The 25,825-nt window shown below is 52.1% G+C and overlaps 1 protein-coding gene and 2 long non-coding RNA genes across 3 annotated transcripts in view; 1 reads left to right on the top strand and 2 right to left on the bottom strand.

Annotated features, from left to right (window-relative positions):
• Positions 1-2,194: 2,194 nt before the first annotated feature.
• On the bottom strand, positions 2,195-3,749 carry LOC123577430. Its single transcript, XR_006701839.1, has 2 exons — positions 2,747-3,749; positions 2,195-2,245 (listed from the first exon to the last, which is right to left on the bottom strand). It is a non-coding gene; the product is annotated as an uncharacterized LOC123577430 (long non-coding RNA).
• Positions 3,750-4,005: 256 nt separating this feature from the next.
• ZNF503 (zinc finger protein 503) lies at positions 4,006-8,700 on the top strand. The gene is made up of 2 exons (XM_045439697.1): positions 4,006-5,281; positions 6,109-8,700. Exons 1-2 carry the CDS (start codon positions 4,946-4,948, stop codon positions 7,741-7,743), a joined length of 1,971 nt encoding a protein of 656 aa, XP_045295653.1. The 5' UTR covers positions 4,006-4,945; the 3' UTR covers positions 7,744-8,700.
• A 10,080-nt stretch (positions 8,701-18,780) lies between these two features.
• The window catches only part of LOC123577428, a 108,082-nt gene continuing 101,037 nt past the window's right edge, over positions 18,781-25,825 (bottom strand). The window contains exon 5 of the long non-coding RNA XR_006701837.1: positions 18,781-18,886. This is a non-coding gene — a long non-coding RNA (uncharacterized LOC123577428). The remainder of the gene's footprint in view (positions 18,887-25,825) is intronic.

Here is a 25,825-nt window from a genome sequence, read left to right as displayed (position 1 = left end):
CTTATTAAGTGTTAGGGATCCCCTCACAAACTCAGTGCTGAGGCCCAGACGCCCCGAGGGTCTCCTCCGTATATTTGCAAAGCCCAGGAACGCCAGGAGCGAGGTCGGCGACGTCGCAGCTGTGAAATTCCAAGGAAATACTAATTCCAGAATTGGGCGCTTGCAACCGTCCAACCATCACACTACCCTAGTCTTTTTTTCTCACCCCTTCAAACGCACCCAACCCTGGCACAAGAGCAGAGCTGAGAGCCCCTGCTTGGGGAGAAATTAGGCAGGACTCTGCCAGGAGTTCCTGGGAATTGCACACACTCCTCAGGCAGCCCTGCCGCAGAGAAATAACCCGGGCGCTGAGAATGCCCTGCTTTAGAGAGTGTGACTGCGCCGAAGTGGTATATACGGTATACGGAGAGGAGGGAGAGAGGATAAGAAATATTCCCTGTCAAGTAGGAAAAGGAGGAAAGGAAGAAGGGAGAAAAGAATGAAAAGGTAGGGAGTCTAGAAAGAAGCGTGTGAGGAAACAAAAAAAGAGAAGAATAGAGGAGAAAAAGCCAGGACAGGCGAGCCGAAAAGAGTACAGGCCTTGGCCAGGCCCCGGGACCAGGCCAGACCATGGCTCCCGCAGGCCCGGTGCCACCGCAGGCCCGAGAAGAGATGAGGGCCTCGCGAGACGGTCCCCCACCAACCCTGCGAATATGGGCCCCGCTTCCAGTCCGGAGGGACGGGCCGGGGTCCAGCGGCCTCCGCCCGCTCCATCTTTTCCCCCCTCCTGGGGACCACAAGGCGGGGCAGGACAAGGGTGGGGAGGCCCCCAGGGGCGCGCGCCAGTCCCGGACTGTTTGGGCGCTCTGGGCCAGGCTTTCCAGCTCGCCGGGCCTGACCTGTCAGGCGGATTATCTTCGAGGGAGATTAATAGGGGAGGCGGGCTGCAATAATAATCGTTTTGTTTGATGTGACAACTCTGATAGGCGTTGATTTACTTACAAACTGATAGGCTTTTAATTGAGCGCCTCCGCCGAGCCCGAGATGAAAGGGAAGCGGCGGTGAAAGGCGGCCCGCCTGCCCTCCGGCCTCAATACTGATTAGCCATCTCGACAGTGAATAGTTCAAGGCATTTTCAAACTTTTTTTCCTCAGCTCTCTCGCCTTCCTTCTCCTCCCACCCCCTCCTCAAATATCTGCCATGCCCATTCCTTTTTTAGAGAAAACAAATCATTTACACTGTGTGCAAATAAAATCCACAGGACATCCACGCCAACCGCCGCTGGGGTTGGAGGCTTTAGGCCTAGCGCGGTGTAATTAATAACTCCCCCACCCCCAAGGCCTGCAAGACCTTCAGGGATTTGGCCTCCCGGGTGAGATGCGCAGGCTCTGATGCTGGCGCCTCCCAAAAGCCCCGGGCGCGCAGGCCCCCAGGCGCCCCCGTGCGCTCGGACCTTCAGAGTTGGGTTTGCGAAGAGCGAACGCACGCGGACCACGACCCGCGCGCGCGCGCGCGGCTCGGCGCAGGCCTGCGATCGTGTGTGCGGTCACACCGCGGCACGCCCATTCTGGGGCACGCGGGGCCCACTCTCTGGTTCCCCCAGGCTTTAGGTGCTGGGGTTACCGCCCCTGAATCGCCCAGGGCAAAGAAAAAGCTGCTGGAATTCCAGGAGAGGGACAGAACTGAGTCTAGAAGGCTGCGGGCGGGGTGGGAGGGGGCAGAGAGGACGCCCGCGGTCACCTCCAGTTCTGGCCGCCACCCCCAGCATTCAGTCTCTGGGCCTCACGAGGAGCCTGCAGCAACGCGCGGCCCACGGCGGGGCTAGCGGAGCTGGGAGCTCTACAGTTGATCCGGGCCGACACCTCGACAGCAGAGCACACCCTGATGCCGACACTAACACACCCGCTGGATACAAGCGGCCTCCCCCACGCGCTGCCCTGTAGAGACAGCTTAGGACTGTCCCGCCCTCAGAAATGGGCACCTGGGACTCGTTCCCCAAAGAGGACTCAGACAACCTTCACAGCCTCTCGTGTGGCCTCGCCACCATCTTACGGACTCACCTTCCTCACTTGTCGCACAGGCAGACACTCCAAATCTCCTTGAACGCAGGTGTGTTCTTACACCTACCCACACACGCACACACACACACACACACACACACACACACACACACACCGACAAACAGCAGCCCCAAAAACACATCGCCTCACTTCGCTCTTCTCCAAATTATCTTTAGTCAAGTGACAATCCCATGAAGTTTACCAACCTAAAGAATCGAGGGATAAGATTAAAACGCAGAAAAAGAATGCCTATGAGAGAATTCTAAAACTCACCCCAGAAAGTTCTCGGTACCTGTGTGGAGTGGGAGAGAAACAAAAAAAGGGAGAGAGGGGAATGGGGCGGTTAGAGAGGAGAGGGCGAGCCTGCGGAGGGCAGGTCCCAGAACCGACCCCCGCCGTTTGGGGCTCCGTGCCGGTGGAAACCGGGTCGCTACACCCGGCCCCTGCCCCCCGCGCGGGTACAGACTGGCTCCTGGCTCCCCGCGCTCCCTGCCCACCATTTATCAAAGGACTTGACAACAAAAGAAGAGCCGGGGCGGAAAAGTGGGGGAGGGGAGATTCAAAGTCGTCCAAGTCCATCCGAGGAAGGGGATGTGTCCTCCTCTCGCCTCCTTCCAGTTTCTGCGAGTTTCTGGAAGCGACCCCCGAACTCGCTCCGGACGCTACCAAAGTCCTGACAACTCACACGGCGGCACAGACGTACGTACACACTTGTGCACCCAGCTCCAGGTACACAGAGGCACGCACAGCGCCTCCCCTCTTCCTTCCAAACCGCCCGAGTGACGGTGCAAATCGAGGGGAACGCGGCAGTCCCGCTCCGCTTCCCTGGAAGACCCAAGTTCCTACAAGCAACCGACCCCTCCCTCTCTCCGTTCTTTCCCTCTGCTTTCCCAACGCAGGTCAGTCCCAGCTCGGCGTTCCTGTAAATTCGAGCGAGTAGCCAGCCCAGAGAAATCCCGGCTACCAAACCTGCGGGGATACCGCAGGGTGGGAGAGGACTGGGGAGAGGGCCTGAGTCAGTTTGAGACGTATCTCCACCGGACACCCAAGGCCAGGCCTCCTCGAAGCCTCTCAGCCCCAGCTACGATCGAAGGGAAGTCAAAGAATTAAGACCGGGAGGAGGTAGCCCACCATTGACCTCCAGGACTCAAAGTTACATTGGTGGTGTGGCTCTTAGAAATAAGTCTGAGTTTCGGGTCGGGGCACTACGAAGGGTGGACTCCGCGGCAGGCTGGCAGCCTGACATCCTCACGCTCCCGAGGGACTATCCGGGGGACAAAAATATCTCCCATCTTAGACGTCGCCGCCGCCCGTCTCGGGTACCCGGGGCAGCTCCTCCCTCCGCGGCCCCAACAGACTGAAGTCCCAGAGGTAGAAAGGTGTATCTTTCTTCCACGCCGAGGGGGGCAAAGCGCACACCCCAGGCCTGTGCAACCCTCTCAGCGCCCTGGGCGCACCTGCGCACTTTACCCTCACTATTCATTTTCCTGACACAGAGAGCCTCTTTTCCTCTCCTTCATTCTTTTTCTTAGAGCCACCCCCACCCCATCCCAGGAGGCTGCTCCTCTTTCCCCCTCCGCTGGTTCCCCCTTGGTCTCTTCCTTACTCTCTTTCCATCTCTCTCTCCCTCTCCCTTTTTCCCCTTCAAGTCGCACCCGCCTTGTAATCAGCAACAAAAGCTGACATAAATCACAGGCGGATTGACAAGAGCTGACAAATAACTGATTGATTGCGGTCGAGGAACATTGACAATTGATGGAGGGGTGGAGATGCCCAAAGAACTGAGGAGAGGGGGAGAGAGAAGAGAGGGTAGCAGGGGAGAGTAAGAATGGGGAGGGGGGCACGGAGTGTGAAACAGAGGAAACATGTGACCCCCGCTCCTGCCCCAATCTGCGCGTCCCCGGGCGTCACGTGGCCGGGAAGGGCTGGGAGCCCAGCGCACAGCCCGGAGACGAGCCGCCGCCGCCTCCGCTGCCCACCTAGCTTCTGGTTTCTCTGCTGCCGAATCTTGGGAAATCAAAGCGGGCGGGCGGACTTCCTCCGTCACCCGCTCTCCACCTTTCCTTACCCCGGTGGCCGCGTCGCGAGACATTTCAGTTACTGAACGAGACAGAATATTTGGTATGTGGGGCCCCTGTGCGCCCCTGGAGTTGACAGTCCAGCTGTTGTCCGGACTCCCGCCGTTGCTCCTTCTGGACACCCCCCTCAATCTTTTCCTCTTACGCACCCTCCTGCAAAAAAAGGTTTCAGTTTATTTTCGAGCCAGGAAAAGGAAGGACGACGAGGTAGAAAAAAGAGGGAGGCGGCAGATAGCAAACGCAGAATAAATGTCCAGGTCGTCCTCGGAGCGAAACCGAGGGAGGGGACACGCGGGAGGGGGGCGGTGAAGAAGGAGCTGCCCATTAAAACCAGCGCTGAGAGTCCTGGCGGCGGCGGCGGCGGCGGCGCGGGACGCGTCACATCCCCTTGACCCTCCAATCACCTCGGGCTCCCATTTGATTGGAAGGCGGCAAAGGCTTTAATCTCCCCCTCGGTGCAGCTGCTTTTGAAGTGAGTTTCCTCGCCAGAGCCCCGGCTGGACAGGCAACGGCTCACATCGCCAAGCGCAGCGTCAGCGCTGGGTCGCGAGTGCGCAGCGCAGGGGCACAGCCCGAGGCGGACACGGCGAGCCACCCGGCACTCCCACAGTCCGGCCGGCTCCTCCCGCTCGGCCACGGCACTGCTGCGGGCCACCCAGGATTATTCGCTTCTGGCTCCAGGCGCCGAGAAGGCGCGCTGGGTGCCCGTGGCCGCCGCGCCAGCTCCTCCTCCTACTGCTTCTGCTCCCCGGGCGAGCGCGCAGCCCGGAGCCCGCCCCGCGCCTCCCGGAGCCCTCCCCCCGCTGCTCCCATGCGTGCGGGTGGGTCATGAGCACAGCGCCCTCGCTTTCTGCCCTAAGAAGCAGTAAGCACAGCGGCAGCGGCGGCGGCGGCGGCGGCGGCGGCGGCGGCGGCGGCAGCGGCAGCAGTGCGGACCCTGCCTGGACCAGCGCGCTCTCTGGAAATAGCTCTGGCCCCGGCCAAGGCTCGTCCCTGGCCGGCAGCACCAAGCCTTTTGTGCACGCTGTGCCCCCCTCTGACCCTCTCCGCCAGGCTAACCGCCTGCCCATCAAGGTGCTGAAGATGCTGACGGCACGGACTGGCCACATTTTGCACCCCGAGTACCTGCAGCCCCTGCCTTCCACTCCCGTCAGCCCCATCGAGGTAAGGACCCTCTCCCCGGATCGCGCTGGGACCACCACCCTGGCTGCCGCTTCACAGGATTTCTTTCTCTCGGGATCTGGGGGTGGGAATGGGGGGGGGGGTCAGAATGATTCAGTTACGGGATGGGGGAGAGCCCATAGTGCTCCCGCACCTTAAAACTAGGGCGGAAAGGGGGCAAGAGGTAGAATGGGATGTGAATGCTAGGGGACAAAGCAGCTAAAACTTATTTCTCCTTTTGGCATTAAAGCTTCCACCCTGACTCCGGCCCCTTCACTTTCGGCCCGGAAGACGGGCGGAAGTCCGAAATGCGGTTCCAAAGTCGCAGTCTTAAGGGTCCCCAGAAACTGATATTTGTATACAGCCTCTAAGGCACCAACGGCCTGAGCCCTTACTCTGAAGAAATAGGTGTGTGTGTGTGTGTGTGTGTGTGTGTGTGTGTGTGTGTATGTGTGTGTGTGTGTGTGTATGGGGGAGGAGGTATAGTTTTGGGTCTAGGAGTCAGAAACCAAAACATTTCTGAGTATTTTAAAAAATACAGTTGGCGCTTATAGAGGGAAGAATATATCCTGATTTGGCGGGGAGGAGGGAGCTGCTGCCATTCTCAAGGGCGAGTTTGTGTGTGTGTGTGTGTGTGTGTGTGTGTGTGTGTGTGTGTGTGTCTGTCTCTTGGGGGGTGTGGGGGGTGCTGCCTAGGATTGCGCCTGGAGCTGGGAGGATCGTAACTGGCGGTTTGCAGAAGGGCGTTTGAACCCAAGAAGCCAGGATTCTAAAGGGTTTCCCCTTCTTTCTCTTTGTGCCACTCCCCAACCTCACGTCTGACCCCGCAGCTTGATGCCAAGAAGAGCCCGCTGGCGCTGTTGGCGCAAACATGCTCGCAGATCGGGAAGCCCGACCCCTCGCCCTCTTCCAAACTCTCCTCTGTCGCTTCCAACGGGGGCGGCGCGGGCGGTGCCGGCAACGGCACCGGGGGCGACAAGGACGCAAAGTCGGGCCCCCTCAAGCTGAGCGACATCGGCGTGGAGGACAAGTCGAGTTTCAAGCCGTACTCCAAACCTGGCTCGGATAAGAAGGAGCCGGGAGGCGGCGGCGGCGGAGGCGGTGGTGGCGGGGGCGGCGGCGGGGGGGTTTCAGCAGAAAAGTCTGGATTCCGGGTACCGAGCGCCACCTGCCAGCCATTCACACCCAGGACAGGCAGCCCAAGCTCCAGCGCCTCGGCCTGCTCGCCAGGAGGCATGCTGCCTTCGGCCGGGGGCGGCCCGGAGGGCAAGGACGACAAGAAGGACCCCGACGCGGGCGGCGGCGGCGGCGCCAGCAAGGGTTCCGGGGGCGCCTCGGCCGAAGGGGGACCCACTGGGTTGGCGCACGGCCGGATTAGCTGCGGCGGAGGGATTAATGTGGACGTAAACCAGCACCCAGATGGGGGCCCCGGGGGCAAGGCGCTAGGCTCAGACTGCGGCGGTTCATCGGGCTCCAGCTCCGGCTCGGGCCCCAGCGCGCCCACCTCCTCCTCAGTGCTGGGCTCTGGGCTGGTGGCTCCGGTATCACCCTACAAGCCGGGCCAGACAGTGTTCCCTCTGCCTCCCGCGGGCATGACCTATCCAGGCAGCCTGGCTGGGGCCTACGCTGGCTACCCGCCCCAATTCCTGCCACATGGCGTGGCTCTTGACCCCACCAAGCCGGGCAGCCTGGTGGGGGCGCAGCTGGCGGCGGCTGCGGCGGGCTCTCTGGGCTGCAGTAAGCCGGCGGGCTCCAGCCCCTTGGCCGGGGCGTCGCCGCCATCCGTGATGACAGCCAGTTTGTGCCGGGACCCATACTGCCTCAGCTACCATTGCGCCAGCCACCTAGCAGGGGCGGCGGCAGCCAGCGCTTCGTGCGCTCACGATCCGGCCGCGGCGGCCGCGGCGCTCAAGTCCGGATACCCGCTGGTGTACCCCACGCACCCGCTGCACGGCGTGCACTCTTCGCTAACAGCTGCCGCCGCTGCCGGCGCCACACCGCCCTCCCTGGCAGGCCACCCCCTCTACCCCTACGGCTTCATGCTCCCTAACGACCCGCTCCCCCACATCTGCAACTGGGTGTCGGCCAACGGGCCCTGCGACAAGCGCTTCGCCACGTCCGAAGAGCTGCTGAGCCACTTGCGGACCCATACGGCCTTCCCCGGGACAGACAAACTGCTGTCGGGCTACCCCAGTTCATCGTCTTTGGCCAGCGCCGCAGCGGCCGCCATGGCTTGCCACATGCACATCCCCACGTCGGGCGCTCCGGGCAGTCCCGGGACGCTGGCGCTGCGCAGCCCCCACCACGCGCTGGGACTCAGCAGCCGCTACCACCCTTACTCCAAGAGCCCGCTACCCACACCCGGCGCTCCTGTGCCGGTGCCCGCCGCCACGGGACCGTACTACTCCCCCTATGCCCTCTACGGACAGAGACTGACCACCGCCTCGGCACTGGGGTATCAGTGAGGGCGGTGGGGAGGGTTAGCAAGGGAGAGAAAGGAGCTGGGGGGGGGGAGGGAGGAGCCGAGGGAGGGGCGGGAACAGGGCAGAGGCTACTGTCACCCGCGCGTGGGGATGACCCGGGCCAGGAAAGGAAAATATATATATACCGTATCTATCTACCCAAAACAGCGACCGAGACCCGGTGGGAAACTCCCCTTTCCTCCACCTCTCATTTCCCCACCCACGCAAACTTTATAAAAGTTGAAAAAATATCATTTGACTTTTTATAGAAAAAGAAGGAAAAATTAATTGAGAAGGTGTTCATCCGAGGACTGCATCGGTGGACACTGGTATTTATTTATGTTAGCTCCAAGCGGACCCGTGGTTCAAAAGTGCATTATTTAGTTTGATCTCCGTAGGTAAAAAGGAGGAGGGGTAAAAAAAAAAAAAAAAAAATTAAATCTTGAGGGTAAAAATGTGAAAAACAAACCCTCCCATCCCTTGTAGAGTATAAATAAATACAAAACCGCCACAGAACTAGAGGTCTTCTCTTTAATGTTACTTTAAAATTGCTATTATTGTATTGTACGTTCTTATTTAATGTCTGATTGAAACACAAATTTACATGCATGTTTGTTACAAAAAATGAAAAAAACAAAACAAAACGAGTCACAATTTGTCAGCTCTGATTTCAAATTGCAATTATTTTTAAGGTGTATACCATCGAAAGAGAATGGGTATTTTTTTGTATGTATTCTGGAAGAAAACAAAAAAAAAAAAAGGAAAAACAATTCTATTCCAAAACCTCATTTGCCTTATTTTGTTCTTTAAAAGGAACACAACTATTTTTAATTTTTAAGTCCACCCGCTGAGAAGGGGACAAATAAGGTTTACGTCATGTACTAAAATAATAGACAATGTATCGCTTTAAAGATTAAAATTCCGTATATTTGATGTATTAAAAGGTTTTACTTCTTCTTATCTTTTTTTTTATTTTTTATTTATTTATTTTTTTGGTGAAAGAGAAAGGAAAAGCATGGCAGTTTCGGCCGCAGTGGGTTCCCTGGGCCTCACGGCTGCTCCTACTTCCCAGGACCGTGGCTGCATTTCCTATTGTTTTTGTTGTGATTTTTAGGAAGATGCAAAGGGCTGGCCAGTCGTGGGGTTTGCCTTGGTGAAAATATTTTTAAACAGGGGATTTCACAATTTGTAAAGATCGTGTCCTGAGCAATCGCTCATTTAGTTTTTAATTTTCCTCCCAGCACACGGTTTGTTAAAAGTGAAAGGAAAAAAAAATGATTTTTTAAAAATCATGATTTCTCTCGAGATTTTTGAGAATTTGGCTTTTGTTTTGTACAGAGAGCGGCGCAGTCCAGGACTCTCCCCAAGGCCTTAGCCCCGGGGAGGTGCCACTGCCCGCTGTCCCTGTCTTTGCTTTCCAAGCATCCCTGTCCCAGGCGGGCAGCCGGGATAGATCCGGGGACGGTGAGCGCCTGGGAATCTGTTTCCCAGGCCTGGGGGGAGCGCGCCGGAACCTTCTAGCCCCTCGGTTGAAAGTGAGTTCGCTCTCCTTTTCTCCTTCTGGCTGCCGGAGCCCAGCCCTCAACACCCCACGCCCAGGGTCCGGGCCCGCGGCCGGCCGCCGCCGCGGCTGCTTTTCCGCGTCCAGATTTCTCTGCAGCCCGAGCTCTACCCCGATCTGTGCCGCAGGAGAGCGCGCCGGGGCATACGACCCGGAAGCCCCTTCAAATTCGGCCCCACGAGGGTCACGGAGCCTGTTCCCTGTCTCGCCAGGGAGACCAGGTGGGCGCTGAGCGCTGTCCTCGGCTTCGAGGTCCGATCGGAAAAGGCGCGGCGGGACTCTCCGTCCGCGCGGGCATCCCCGCAGTGCGCACCGCTCCCTTGTCCCCAACTTGAGTGGTGGGACTGAGCTGCACGAAGCTCTGATAGAACCACGCAGAGAAGAGCCCTAATCTTTTTTGGGAGGGAGGCGGCGGGGGGGGGGGGGGGGGAAGACTCAGTCACCCCCCCTACCTTCCCCCCCAACACAGACACTCGTGCCCCTGCCCCGGGCGTGAGCTCTGTGGTCTTCTGGCTGTTTGGGTGCTCGCCCTCCCGGGTCGGCGGGAGCTCTGGACTCAGTGCGCGACTTTCCTGGGATCCCGGGACTACGGAGTCGCGGCGCTGAGCACGCACCCGGAACTCCCCTCTCCCTGGGGTCAGGCAGTCCTGGGTTCTCCGAGCCGCCGGCCTCCCTCGGCGTCAAGCTCCCCCTGCTGCCTCCCGAGGGTCACCGCCGAGCAGAGGCCGCCCTCGGCCTCGGGCCTCGGTCGGTCAACCGCGCCGTCCCCGCCGCCATTAACTCGGGGGCTGGTGACTTTGAGATTTTCCACCCTCCTCCCAGCGTCAGCTTCACGGCTTCGGGGCCTTTTCCCGGGTAGCGCGCAAAGCAGCCCCGGCGACCTACGAGACGCCGCGTGAGCTCGCAGGCCTCCGCCGGGAGAGAACTTTGTGGGGACTCAGGCTCCGTCGCCTCCAACCCTCATGCCCGCACTCCCAGACTCCGGGGACCGGAGCTGGCGCCGGCGGAAGACCCCAGCGGGCTGTGTCCTGGGTCGCCGCAGCACCGCTCCCCCTCTGTGGCGGCTTAGAGAGGCTGGGCTGGGCCTGGCTGGGCCTGGCTCCTCGAGAACCCCGGCCAATGCGGGGGCTTGTCATCCCCAGGCTCTGGGAGAGACCCCGGCCACTTGCCACCCCCGCAAGTGGGAGGGGCGGACGTTCCAGGAGGTGGTGAGGTCCGAGTCGGGACGGCTCCAGGGCCGGCGGCTTGGGACGTGAAAGCCAGGCCCCTGCTCACCCTCTCACCAGCGCCAGCCACACGGCCCTGACCACTCCGAGCTCCTCGCTTCTCCCTCCTTAGCCTCGCGGCTTCGGGCAGAGGTCCTTGCGCCACCCTCGCCCGCCAGGACCCGCTTGGGCGGGGAAGGACCTAGAAATTACCCCGCCCTGGAATTTCAGGTCTGGGACCTACAGGGAGACGAATTGGACAAGTTCGTGCCTTCACGCCCACTCCTGGTATTTTATTAACAAAAATCAAAACCAAAAACGCCTTGAAAATTTAATGAGACCTCCTTCCCGAAGAAGCTGCTCAGAGACAGCAAAAGGCTGGGGGACTGGGGGTTGGAGGGAGAAACGGTTCCCCGACGTGTTGTATGGAACTGAGTCAGTCGGGCGCAGAGTTCGTGAAGAGAGGGTGCCATTCTGTGCTACGGGTCCAGGCCCGGGTGCGAGTCCCCCTCGGGGAACAAATTGCCCATCCCTACAGCGCGCTCCACGTCTCTCCAGCTTTCTCCGGATCTGCCGCGGGATCCCCAGAGCTACGGCCGGCTGCTGCTGAAGCCTGAGCAAAGAGCGGCGTGTCCGCCAGGCGGCGCTGCGGAGCCCACCAGAGCGGGAAGGAGAAAAGGAACCCAGGCCGGTGCGCAGACCGCGGGCTGGGTGGTCATCCTGCCACCCTGAGCCTCCACCATCGCAGGGCGGAGCGGTGTCCGGGAGTCCCCTCTCTGTAGCTCCTCGCTCCTCTCCTGCTGTGAACCATGTCCTCTGCGCCTCTCCACCTGCTCTAGCTTCTACTGTGTTCGTCTTGCTCTCTTTCTCTATCCCAGAGGAGTTGACGCAGATGTCATGGGCCCCTCCCCAACCACAAGCTCCCATTACCACCCTCCACGCTCCAACAGGTCACCTTGTCTGTCAAACCAAAGTGGTCCCCTAAGGCCTACCCCTTGCCACAGGCTGTCCACCTCTTTACTCTGCCCTGACAGAGATGGAGAAACTGAGGGTTAAGTCCTGGAAGTCAGTGGCAAGACCTGCAGAGAAAGCCCAAGACTCCCTCCATCCAAACACTGACCCCATCTGTACTTCTGCTGGTGTCACAGTGATCCCGGTGTCTTTGTGCAGGGTGGTCTGTAAGCAGTAAGGAAAGGCAGATGAAAAAACCCCGCTAGTTGATGAACTCTCTGTGCTTTGGAAACTGTGAAAGCTGCCCAGAAGGTGAGGCTCATCTCTAGGAGACCATCTGGCATCATCTTCTGCACGTATTGGCTTAGGGTTCCTCACCCACTAAGGCTAGAGGCCTGGCTGTGTTCCGCGTGACTACAAAGCTCAGGCTGATCTGCCCACTCTGTTATAGACTATGTCCAGCCCATGTTATCCTATATTATCTCATTTAAACTTTATAACAACTCCATGAGGTTAAAATTTTTGCCCCCCTTTTAGAGATGAGGAAACTGAGGCTCGACAGGTGAAGGATATTAGCTTGAAGTCACATAGCTAGTGAGTCATACAGTCTATGCAGAGATTCTCACCCTGGCTGTTCTCATTTGAGATGTTAAAGCATAACATTCGCTGGGAACCAGAGATTCTGATTCAGTGGGAGACAGTGTGGTGGACATAACTGTTGTTTGTGTTTTATTACTATTATTATTATTATTATTATTATATATATATTAATATATTATTATTTTACTTTTTATTATAGATTTGCAAACATACACAGAGGTAGAGAATGGTATAATAGACCCCGTAAACCCATCACCCAGCTTCAACAGTTATCAACTCATGGCCAATCTTGTTTCCCCTCTACCTCCTCCAACTCACCTCCCCCCACCATCCCCATTATTCTGAAGTGAATGCACACGTCATTTCACCTCCTCAGGTATTTGTCACTTCAACTGGGGTTTGAACCTATGCCAAGACTGATTCCTAATCTAGGGCTCATCCTCCTGCCCTGCCTCAGCTGAGGCTCAATGCGATTTAAGGACACTGCTCAAGTTCAGTTAGTATGAAGCAGAGCTAGGATTTAAACTCATTTCTATGAAACCTGGAGCCCAAGTACTTCACCCTACCCTGTGCTGGGAATTCCTCAAAGTGTCAGAGATACTGAGCTCTTCTTGCCCAGTGTGACCCCAGGTTTGTCCTGGAGGTATCTGGCCTGAAAAAAGACTCTTAAACCCCTGGTGAGGCAGCCACACCTCCCCCACAGCACAAGGGGCATTCTGAGAGTGAGAACAACTTAGAACCACATGGTGCAGTGGAAAGAACACAAGTTTGGGGTCAGGTTGATAGAAATCGAACTTTTAGCTCTATCACTGGCTCAACTCTATGACTCGGTTTCTCTGAGCCTCAGTTTTCTCATCCATAAAATGGGGACATTAATACTAACCCAATGGGATTGTTGTGAGGTGCAAATAAAATAATGTGAAAATGCCTAACCTACTCTCTGGCCCATACTGACTCTTAGTAACGACAGATTGCTTTCCTTCTTTCCTTCCCAAAGTTTCCTTTTATTACAACCAGCCCTCCTGCTCAAGAATTAACTGTGGCTCTCTGTGGTCCACCAGCTCAAATTCTCAACTCCATCACCTGGCCATCAGAGTGCCTGTAATCAGGGTTCATCTTCTAATCTGGCCCCTCTTTGCCTGTCCCAATTTGTGTCTCTCCAGTCCTCACATTTCAGACCCTCTGCCAGCCAGTTAGTCCCCAACACCTTGGTCCATTGTGCTCATCATACACTCCTTCCCTGAAATGCCCTCCAAACTCCCCTTTCCTCAAGACTCATCTCTTCCTGGAAGCCCTCCAGGTTTTCCCCCACCACCACACACTGATCTTTCCCTCGAGTTGCTTTCCCTCCACACTTGCTGCAAAGGCAGAAGGTGAAAGTGTAAAAGCCATGGGACAAGGGGTGAGGATACTTGGGTTTGAGCGTTGACTCTTCACAGTTGTGTGACCATGGACAAGTCACTTATGGCCTCTGTGACACCTGCCTCCAAAACTGATAACAGGCTACGCACACTTCAGGTGAGCAGCACATTTACCAACATAATAATGTTCATAAATAGCATGTTGTGTGTGCACTTACTTTCCAGGTACTCATCTAATCCTATTACCGTTGCTAGCCTCAGTTTAAGGTAGAGGAGCTGAGGGCTAGAGACAAGTAACACGTCTGTTCTCCAGAACTCAAGTCCTTAATCACTGCACTATACTGTCCTGGTCCCTGTGCCTGGAATCTTTGTCCTCTGCATTCTTTTCCTAATTACCAGTAACTCAGAACTCCTGCTTTAAATTCTTTAACTCCTGCTTTTAAACAGAAGCCCACAGGCCCTTCCCATTGGACTCAGTGTCCTTCTCTTTGCTTCTGTAGCACCTATCCATCCCATCATCATATCCCTTTACATTTTCCTGACAACCTGGACTCTGAGGCACTGGGGAGGATGGACTGTCTCCTATACCTATTTCTACTTTTGGCAAGTAGCATGCTATGTAGAACATAGTAAATGTTCAATAAATGTTAGATAGAAGGAGGGAAAGGGAAGGAAAGAAGAGTGGTAGGGAGAGAGGGGAAGACAGAGGAAGCCAAAAAATGAAAGACAGAAGGGAGGCAAGATGCAAAAGAATTGGGCCATCTTGGACAAGGTGATTCTTTCAAAAAGAGTAGGAGGAGGAATAGCAGTGGCCTTAGAGAAACTGTGACTGTCTTTGTCCATGGCACAAAACTCAGGGCTGAGCAAGCTTCTATGCATCAGCTAGACATTGTACTTGCTCACAATAACAAAGACCCTTAAATAGTGGCACGAAGAAGATAAATGTTCTCTTCTCTCAGCCTGGAGGTGGGCAGTCCAGGCTAAAAATGGCCCTCGGTCATCAGGGACCCAGATCCTTCTGTCTTCGGCTTCCCCCAATCCGGAAGCTTTCATCCTCACAGCATCTCAGAGTCCAAGATGGCTGCTTGAGCACAGCCCCCATTATCTTATTCCAAGCAACACAAAGGAGGAGTGAAAAGAAAGGTAAAAGGGTCCCTCCATTTTAATGAGTCTTTCTGGAATCCACACACAACTCTTGAGCTTATACCTCATTGAGTAGAACTTAGTCACATGGCAGGCTTAGTTGCAGGGGAGGCTGGGAAATGTAATGTTTAGCTGAGCATACTGCTGCCTCAAATAAATTCTGGGTTCTGTTACTTAGGGGAGCTGGAGGGGTGGGAGCTGGGATAGAACATTAGCAGACCCCCCTGCAATCCACAGATGGGCTCACCTAGAACCAGGGTCAGAAGAGAGCTCTGTTGTTGGTGGCTTTTCAGGAAGTCACTGGGTGGAAACTTCTACCTCTAAACCACAGATTCTTGTTGATACAATGGGCAGGGGTGGTATGTCATAAGCCCTCAAAAGTTGCAGTGTAAGTTTGGTGGGTTTTGTTCATTTTAGGTGCCTAGAGTAGTATACTACAGTGATTTAGGGTAAAATTTGTCAAGAGTAATTTTCTCCCTCTAAAAAACTTAGGTTAGAGTCCTCTCTAACTTTGGTCCTGAACTCCACACACAACAAGCCAGGAAGTGATAGGGATGGTCTTTTAAATTAAATAAATTTTTTTAAAAAATGAACTAAAACAAAAAACAAATGTCTGGAAAGTGAGAAGCATTGTAAACTTACCCGCCACTCCCTTCCATGTTGTTAATAAAAAACTGAATACAGCCTCCAACTCAAAACAGAAGCAGACCAATGCTAAATCAACTTTGCGCTAGCTAGCCTTACCTTAAATAATTATAGTGTAACTCCAGAAACCTAAAAGAACCAAAACACAACCAAGAGGAACACAAATGGTATCAAGGAATCATAGCAACACTCAAGGGAGTTTGAATCATACCTCCTGCAAAGCGGTGACTCTCAGGGCAAGAAGCTATGTTGGGTCCAGCAGGGCTTGGGCAGGGAGGGTAGACTGGAGAAGGGAAGAGGACACTCTTGGAACTGCAGGGGTAAGGGGAAATCAGGAACGGGATGCGTAAGTGTGAGCTTTTCCATTGCCCTGTTTCTGGAAGCTTCCTCAGCCCTAGGTCTCAATAAAGGAAAGATACTTCAGAGTCCTTGCTAACGTCTTTATGGGTCTTTCTGTGACTCTGCCATTTTTCCTCCACACACTCTGCAGACATCCCCTCTCCCCAACATCCTCCAGAGGCAGTTCCTGTGGTGTGGGAATTCTACACCCTCCACATTACTACTTCTTAAGCCTTTTGTGGGTTGAGGGAAGGATGCAGAAACCACAGCCTTTTTTTGAGAATCCGATAAAAGCTACAGTCCCTCTTTATAGAAATAAGTACACATACTCAACATTGGAAAAAATAATTTCAGGTTGTTCGTGGACCTGTGGATTTAAAATCCTCAGTCTTGAAGGAAATTCAAGATTAAATATAAAAAGACCATGCCTTTGGGAAATGCCCTGAGGAATTCTGGGTTTTCTGTTCTAAACTATTCTGACCGAGGCAACATTCCAACTACCCTGCGTGATTAACTGTAATAAATAACATTTATGTCAATCTACCACAGGCCAGGGTGCAACCTTCAGAAGAATTCTATGAAGTTGGCATTATAATTAGCCCCCACCTTATAGATGAGGAAACTGAGGCACAGAGTGGTAAAGTGACTTGACCAAGATCACACAGCCAGCAAGTGGCAGAACTGGGATTCTGTTATAGGCTGTTAGACTCCAGAGCCGTTATTTTTGTGCTTTTTACCACTGCATGGTGACCTTTACCCTCTCTTTACCTTTACCGAAGCCATGCACATCTGCTTTCTCCCCCAATACAGTGTCAGGCCCCACCGAGTGGTGTGCTGGAATCAGTTCATACTGGCTCACAAGAACCAACTGTGCACATCTCTTCCCAGCTCCTCATTCTGGGGTGTTGTGTTGATTGCTTGAAATCAGCCATGGTGGGACTATTTACACAAAAGTAACTGGCAAACACTACAAATGAAGACTTCTTCTCCCAGAGAGCTGTTGGTCAAACATTCACCAGCACACCACTGGATCCACCTATGCCCGTCTCACTTAGATGGCTGCAACTGATAGATCCAGCCGCTCAGGCCCTGAATCAGTGGGAAGCAGGGAGCTTCCTCCCTGCCAGTGAGGAGGATGTGGATAGTGTGTGTGGTAGTTAGGGAGAGGATAGCCTCCCTTTCTGACCCCACTGTATGCAGGCCATCTTTCAATGGCCCTTGGTACCTTCTATCTGCTAGCACCAAAGCCTGGTTATCTGGGAGCGTGGGTCCTTTTCTACACCAAAGTAGAATGACCACTGTGGGATGATGCTGCCAGCCCACCTGATATGGGGAGCCTTGGGTCCCCTGGCAGCCTCTACAGCCTGCTTAGTTCTAAACTCCCAACTTTGCATCCCTGGCTATTGATGCCAGCCGGCCAAATCTCATTTGACCCTGTCTCTTAGGGGTGAGCCACCAGGGAGCTGGGCCCTCCCTCCAGCCCCACCAGACTTCTGCACTGCTCCCTCTCCTCCACCTTCTTGGAGCACCCAGCAAACTGCCCAGCTGGGGCCCAGCTAGTCCTGACAATGCATATTCTCTAACTTTTGTCCATAGGGAAACCCATTCTGACAGCAAGGATTCCAGTGGGCCAGGCCTAGAGCGGCAGGTGCCTTGGTGCTCTCTCACCAGGCAGAGTCTCAGGCCATAGGAAAGATACTGAATGATGATGATGATGGCGACGATGATGATGATTATCCTTTAGTAAGCACTTTCCTTATGCCAAGAGCTTTATATATCTTTATATAAATCTTTCTTAATCCCCACAAGGTCTCTAGGAGATAAGTACTATATTAATCTTATGTTATAAAAGAAAAACTGAGATTCAGAGAAGTTGGTATCATACCTGAAGTCACACAGCTAATAAGTGGTGGGCTGAAATTCAAGGCCAAAGCTGTTTCACTCCAGAGCCCATGCCTATAAAACCTATGTACTTCAATTCCCAGGTACCACTCTCAGAGCTGCTCCTTCCCCAGTTCCCAGGGAAATGTGAGAAGGGCAGCCCCTCATGCCCCTCTCCTTAGTGTTCCCTGGAGAGGTCCCCCAGGCAAGAGGGAAGACAACCTTGCTCACTTATGGCAAGACCACTGCCCAGTCAGAGTTGTGATGCTCCAGACAGGGAAAGTGAGTGTTTTCACTGGCAAGCATATAATGAGCTCTTGCTGTATACAGGGCATTCTCTTTGGCATGAAGGCAGTGGAAAGATGACCAGGAAATGGTGTCTGCCTTTAAACCACATACTATCTAGTCTAGCAGGTCATGGAAACAACTGTTGCATTAAGGTGGGCTCTGAGAAAGCCTATCATAGTGGAGGCACTGGATTAATTCCCATAAGAGGATGTGGAAATCACTGGGAGGAGGGAACACTTCATCTGGACGTGGGTAATACATAGGCATTCGGTAGGTGAAAAAAATGAGGAATTTGGAAATAAGGAGGAGGGACCAGCAGGATCAAAGGCACGGCGAGGGGCGGGGGGGACAGCCCATGAGTGTGGGTGAGAATATGGTGGGAATAGATGGTATCTTGCTCTTTGATAAACAGTGGGGAGCCATCAAAGGTCTTAGAGCAGAGGTACACCATTATGGCATGGAACAGTGAGCGACTGGAGATGAAGGGACCATTCAGAGGTCAGATGGTTGAGACAGGAGAAGGTGACAGCTGGAAGCAGAGGAGAGGCTACAAGACAGGCAAAGCAAGAGCAGTTTCAGGGGATAGTGAGGAAGTAGAATGGACTGGACTCAGTGATGGGCAGGGACTAGGAAGGAGAGAGGGAAGGCAGATATAGCCCTGAGGTCCTCAGCCTATGGTCCTTAGCTACACTGCTGGAGCCAAGAAACCCCCAAATACAGTGACTTCAATCCGACAGAAGTTTCTCTCAGGTCTCTGTTGTCTATGCTGCTGAGACTGCTCTGCTGTGTGATGTCATTTAGGGACCCGAGTTCCTTCCATCTTGGTGTTCCTTCATCCCCTAGGGTATTGTGCTCATCAGGGTGATCAAATATGGGCACTACTCCCATCCATGGAAAAGGGGAAAGGGACGAAGTCCAGGGCAAGTGATGTCCTTCTGAATAAGTAAGGAAGAAGTCACTCATAGTGACCTGGCCACATGCAGCTCCAAGGGAGGCTGTAACATGTAGTTTCTGCTCCAGTGGCCACAGAAGGATAACCAAGAGTCTGCCACATCTGGGCACCTGGGAGGAATTCTGAGGGACAGTAGGCTTTTGCAGAGAAATACACAGTGTGGATTTTGTACAGGTTGAGTTTCCGATGCTTGCAGCAGATCAGGGCTGGAGATGTAAATCTGTGAGTTGGAAGCACAGAAAAGAGAGTCAAAACTTGGGGGGTGAGGGATATGTACCCATGGAGAGAAAATCAAAGAACAAAATTGGACTAAGGGTGGAAACTCTTGAGGAAGGCTTATGAGGAACAGTCATTTTGTCTCTAATATTTTCCAAAGTTAGTTGCATCAATATATCCCATCCCATGGACTCCTCTTATATTATGAAGTTGGCACTTTTCCATCAGCAGGTGGGGTTCACGTGCCTTCCCCTTGAATCTGGGCAGGCCTGTGATCAGAGCAGAAGTGATGCCATATGACTTCCAAGGCTATCGGGATGGGCAACACTGCCTCCCCTAGGAATGCTCACCCTTGAAACCCCATGCTCTGAGGAAGCCACGCAGTCACACAGACAGGCATGCTCAGGTGTTCCAGTGACAGCCCCAGCTGAAGTCACAGCCAAAGGTAGCACCAACTGCAGCATGGAGTGACAAGACTCCAAAGATTCAGGCCGCCAGCTTTTGGGCTGTCCCAGCCGACCATGAGTGGAGTAGAGGCAAGCCCTCCCCACGCAGCCTTGCCCAAATTGCCGATACATGAACAAAATAAATATCATTATTGTTTTAAGCCACTAAATTTTGGAGTCCTTTTCTTTATAACAATAGGTAACCGATACAGGCCAGAATCCCTTTTACCTTCCCTGGAGAATGCCCCAAACCATACAGAATACAATCCTCTATCTGGGTTCCTAGCCCCTAGCTCAAAGCTTTGACCAGGCTTTGGGCCCCTCAGGATGGTTGCCTCTCTGACCCTCTCAGGCTGAGCCCTGGGCTTGGACTCACAGTCCACCCCACAAAGGACATTTCCAGGCAGCATCCCTTCTCTGTCTCCATCCCCAGAGGGCCACGAGGTCAGTGTGGCAGAGAAGCTGAAACAAAGATGGAGTCTCCAAACATAGGGGACAGAAAAGTTTCTGTGTTCCCTTTTATTTATTTTTATTCTTTAAATGTTTTTATTTACTTTCGAGAGAGCAGGGAAGGGGCAGAGAGAGAGGGAGTCAGAGAATCCAAAGCAGGCTCTATGCTGTCAGCATGGAGCCAGAGGTGGGGCTTGAACCCACGAACTGCGAAATCATGACCTGAGCCAAGGTCAGACACTGAACCAACTGAGCCACCCAGGCTCAGGCTCATTTATATATTCACTTCCCCTGAATTAGAGCAGAAGTGATGCCATATGACTTCCCTGCACAGGGAACAAGTGTCGAACTTGGAGAGACAGAGAGATGAGGATCACAGAGGAAGCCTCTGTGACCAAGAGGCAGACACAGGAGACCAGGGATGGGGAGATGGTCAGACACACAATATCCTGGAAGACAAGATACCTCAGAGGGGGCATGGCTCCAGTGCCAGGAGCCCCCAAAAAAGCAGTAGGGAGTGGTCTTTGGTAGGGGGTGGATATGGCTGCACAGCCAGAGCATTATTGGGATACATTGTGAAATGGTTACCATAATCAGGCTAATTAACACATCCTTCACCTCACATGGTTATCGTGTGTGTGTATGTGTGTGTGTGTGTGTGTGTGTGTGTGTGTGTGTGTGTGTTGAAAACATCAAAGATATACTCTTATGGCAAACTGCAAGTATACAATACAGTATTATTAACCACAATCACCATGCTGTACATTAGATTCCCAGACCTTACTCATTTTATAACCTTATACCTTTTGACACCAACATCTCCCCCATTGCCCCACAACCCCAGCCCCAGGCAACCACCATAACCATCATTCTACTCTTTGCTTCTATGAGTGTGACTATTTTAAGTGCATTATATATGTCATATAATGTAATATTTGTTCCTCTCTCTGACTTATTTCACTTACCATAATGGCCTCCAGGTTTGTCCATATTGTTGCAAATGGTGAGATGACAGGATTTCCTTCTTTTTTATGGCTGAATGTTATTCCTCTGTGTGTGTGTGTGTGTGTGTGTGTGTGTGTGTGTGTATGTGTGTGTGTGTGTTTCTTTATCCCTTCATCCATCCATGGACACATGGATCCATGTAAATTGATTCCACATCTTGGCTACTGTGAGTAATGCTGCAATGCAGCTGGGTGTATAGACATCTTTTAGAGATACTGATTTCATTTCCTTCAACCCAGACGTAAGATTGCTGGATCATATGGTGGTTCTATTTGTAATTTTTTGAGGAAACTCCACGTTGTCTTCCCTAATGACTACCAATTTCCATTGCCAGCAAGAGTGCACAAGGGTTCTTTTTTTCTCCACGGCCTCACCAATACTTGTTCTCTTCTCTTTTTGATACTAGCCATTCTAACAGGTGGGAGGTGATATTTCACTGTGGTTTTGATTTGCATTTCCCTCATCATGAGTGATGTGGAGCACTTTTCATGTACCTGTTGGCCATCTGTAAAGTCTTCTCTGGAAAAATGTCTATTCAGGTCCCCTTCCCATTTTTAAATGGGTTATTTGTTTTTCTGCTACTTAGTGGTATGATTTCCTTACATATTTTGCATACTAACCTCTTATCAGACATATGGTTTACAAATATTTTCTCCCATTCTTTAAGTTGCCTTTTCATTTTACTGATTGTTTCCTTTGCTGTACAGAAATTTCTAGTTTATGTAATCTTACTTGTCTATTTTTGCATTTCTTCCCTTTTATTGCTTTTGGTGTCAAATCCCCAAAAATCATTGCCAATACTAATGTCAAGGAGATTTTTCCTTACCTTTTCTCCTAGGAGTTTTACGGTGTCAGACTTTATGCTTAAGTCTTTAATTTTTGTGTATAGTGTAAGATAAGGGTATGTCTATTTCTTGGGGGTTTATCCCTATGCCTGACATTAAATTCTATACATCCTGAGACTGTGGCCAAAGTATCGTCATCTGTGCACCCTGAGAGTTCAGTACTAGGACCTATGCCTGCAAGGCAAGGGTCTGGCCATTGATCAAATAGCCAGCATGCTGATTGACTGATACATCAATTAACACCTGACAGGTTGCTTTATCAGCGATTGAAGGACAGAATAGCAGCTCGGCTGGCTAAGGACAGGGTTTGCCTCCTACATATCTTTATCCCAACCAACACTTAGCACAAGGCCTGGCTCAGAGTAGAGGCTCAATAAATGGCTGCTATATTAGTCATATGGCTCACAAGCATCAAGTGATGCTGGGAAATGTAGTCTTTATTTTATTAAAATCAGTTACAAATCAGGGTTCCAGTACAGGAAAAACAGGAATGGAGACTGGAGGGCCACTAGTGACCTCTGCTATGAGGACACATTAATGAGTCTGGTTAAGGGATGCAGATACTTGAGGGCCACGTATCCAGTTCAGAAGTGAAATTGCATGGAGCTTTGGAATTCTGGAGTTACCTCTTGTACAGAACTTTCAGAGGGCCACAATTTCTCCCCTGTATTCTTTACTGTCCTAGGGAGGTGCTGAGCTGAGAAGCAGAGAGAGGTTACCTTTGCTCTTTGAAATTACTGCTTTCTGTTTTCAAACCCTGCTCTTGAGGAAGTGTATACCGTCTTATATGTTCTTTGATTGTGCTCATCACAAAATCTTACTAAAGTACCCATTTGAGACCTGGCCTCAGTGCTCCTGATTACTATTCATCCTAAATTATTTGCAGGAAACACCTATTCACAGTCACAGGCTTCAATTCAGGACTAAGAGACCAAAGGCCTAAAAATTCTCCTTTCTTACCTCTTTGCCGAAATGCCCTCACCCTGAGCCAAATGGCAAGCTCAGTGTATAGGTACTGTGCCAAGGTCTGGGCTCCCTTGCCTGGGTTCAAATTCTAGCCCTGTCACCAGCTGGCTGTGTGACCTTGGGCACATCACTAAACCTCCCCAAGCCTTGGTTTCCTCATCTATAACATAGGATAAGAATAATAATGCCAACCTCAACCACAGAATTGTGTTGGTGGTGAGAACAGGACCCGGCAGTAGTTAAGAACTCAGAATCTCTTGGGTTATTAGAAATGTAGACAATCATTTCAGGCCCATGTGTGCTGCCTCCCCAGCTTTTTAGCAGGAAACAACCCTGTCTTTTCCATCTCATGTGCCTCCTCTCTCTTTCCTAGGCACAGAGGATCCTACGGCCAGTTCAGTCTGGCATGGAGTTGGTATGGAGAGAACAGGTCTGTGGTTTACACACTTTTCTGACCCAGGGGCCGGCATTCTCCTTTCTTCCTTCTGCTTTGGCCGCAACCCACCCAGAGGTGCCAAGGTGGCCAGTGCTGTGTTGTGGGTGTGTGGTGCCCACCTCCTCCCAACTCCACTTCGAAGAAGCATGGTGGGGTTGAGGACCTCCTACACACCTTGCATTCAGATCGCCCCTCTCCCAGAGCAAAGGATAAAGGGGTGAAAATGAAATTTGCTTCCAAGCTTCCCTCTGGTTACTAGAGTGTCACTTTTCTGCGTATTTATGGTAATCATCCCTGCAACAAAAACAGTGACTTCACTGTCTAAATAATAAGGCAATTTGTTACAGCTAATTACTCAAGGACTTCCTTAATCTCAATTAAAAGATCCGAGAGGATTCCTGCCCCCTCTCATTCCAGTGTTCCTGAAGATCCCCCTAATGTATTCTGGATCACAGATTAGTGGGGACCCAAGAATGGTCCTTGCTGGGCAGAACTGCTAAAATCCATCCCAGCAACGTGAAGCAGTGATTTATTGTGACATGGAATGTGGGACATTTCCCCAGCTTTTGTGATTGTGGTAATGAAGCTGTAAACCAAATAGCATGAAATGAGGCAAGGCCTTACAATTTAATCAGCTCGTAAACAGATCTACTGCATCAAGCAAATGACATTATTATCCATCCGAAGTAAATCATGCTAATCTCGGGAGATAAAATCAACATCGTTAATGGTCACATGTCATATTCATCAACACTAAACCATCCCCTTTGACAGATTAATCCTAACTACAGCTCCCAGGATGTATGGTAATAGGGCTTGTAGCATGCATTTCACTCCGTGCCAGGCTAACCAGCACTCTTAGGCTGCTATTACAAATAATTTTTTTATTGATTTACATATTTTAAAATGCATTTAAGGTGAGGCACCATTAAAAACCCTGTCACCCACCCATATTTCTTCCCTACATTCCCAGACTTTATTAATAGGAACGGGAAGACAAACGCAGTAAGCCTTATAAATACTTTGTTTAGGGCACTGTTAGGGGTAATTAAGATGGGGACTGGGTTTTTTTTTTTTTTTTTTTTTTTTTTTTTGCGGGGAGGAGGGACAGGTGAGGAGCAGAAGGGTGAGAGAAAGAAAGGACCCTCTTGTGGTTCAGGGACAAATGGAAATCGCAGCATTATTTGCTTCCCATTTTCCCTAGAGGTGTCAGGAAGAGGGGGAATAAATTCTCCCCCAGATCTGCTCACAGAGCCTTCCCTCTCCCCCCATCTCTCACATCCTACCTCCACCCCGTCAACTCAGCCTCATGGTACCTGCATCTGTGCCTGCGTTTCGGTCATTGTATCCTGCCTGCTGACTTCAGACACCAAATGTATTTATTTATCATGAGGCTGACCTAGGATGAATGCTCCTGGAAAAGTGTCCACTATTCAAAATGTCACTTCCCCTCAACAGGCCGTGCATTATATTGACAGGCATACTTTCAGAGGTCTCTGAATGACGAGGATGGATGGAGTGCTGCCAGAGCAGCTGACACCGCCGCCCGGGCTGAGTGGGTGAGTGAGTGAGTGAGTGGGTGCCCGAATTATCTACACCCTTGCCGAGGAGCACAGAAGCAGTGGCAGCCAGGACTGTGACAGGAAATGCAACAGGGAGACCTTGCAGGCCTGCATTTCTCAGTGGCAGGCAGATAGCAACCCACCTTATCCCAGCCAACCTTCCAAGGGGCACATTTGAGGGCCTTCTTGTCCACCTGTAGGTGGCAGGTGGGAAAGAGGGTGTTATTCTCCTGAGGGGAGGGGGGTCCTAGGACCATCACTTTTAGCCATGCATTGCACAAGGGAATTCTTGGGAATTATTCAGTGCAGCAACTATGATAAGGCCACCATGAGCCTGCCCACATCACCCTGGATAAGAAATCCAAAAAATAGAAGGATTTTGGAAGACAATGTACTAGAATCAAGCTATTCAACTCAATTAGAGCACTTCTTTTGATGCACTGAAAAGACCCCACCTCAACTTAAGTGCACTGAGGAAAGACTCAGACATTTCCAGATCCCCCAAAGCATGTATCACATAGATCTCCTCCTACTGTGGTTTATTTCAGAGGGGGAGGTGGTATTTGATAGATACAATAGAAGCCTGAAAAACTGCCCAGCCCAGGTCTGTTTTATAAAATTGTATGTATCGATTAGACCACTAATGAAATGATGCAGTGTAAATTAACTTCAGGGTTTAGGTGGCACCAAGTTCAAGTGATTGGAACCCGCTGAGCTATAAGAATCTCTAAAGATTTTGTGTCCAGAGTTTTCCAGGATCCCTGCTGAGGGCTCTGGATGTTGTGCTCTGCTTTCTGGGGGCCAGGCAGGCCAACGACAGGCCTTTCCCTACAGCGGTCTGGTCTGAGTGAGCATGGTTTAGAGCAGTGGTTCATAAACTTTAGCATGAGTCACAAGTACCTGGGGGCTTGTTAAAACACAGATTGCTGCCCCCACCCCCCTGCCGAGTTTCTTATTCAGTAGGTCTGAGGTAGGGCCAGAGAATTTGCATATCTAGCCATTTCTCATGGGGTACTGATGTTGCTGGTCCTGGGACCACAGTTTGAAAAACAGAGCTTTGGGGCAGGAACACCTATGCTAGGAGGGGCAGAGGGGGCAGGGGTGGAGGTGGAGGTGGGGAGCTTTAGGCTCCCAGGGGTGGGTTAGAAGCGCAGAGTTGGGTCATGGCAGGCAGCTGGGGCCAGAAACAGGAGGTGAGGTCAGAAATGGGACTTTCACATCTCTGAGGGCTTT

The sequence above is a fragment of the Leopardus geoffroyi genome, chromosome D2 (assembly GCF_018350155.1).
Source record: "Leopardus geoffroyi isolate Oge1 chromosome D2, O.geoffroyi_Oge1_pat1.0, whole genome shotgun sequence".
NCBI classification, from domain to species: Eukaryota; Metazoa; Chordata; class Mammalia; order Carnivora; family Felidae; genus Leopardus; species Leopardus geoffroyi.
The sequence above is the reverse complement of the archived record's forward strand: the minus strand, read 5'-3'. Positions and strand labels throughout refer to the sequence as shown.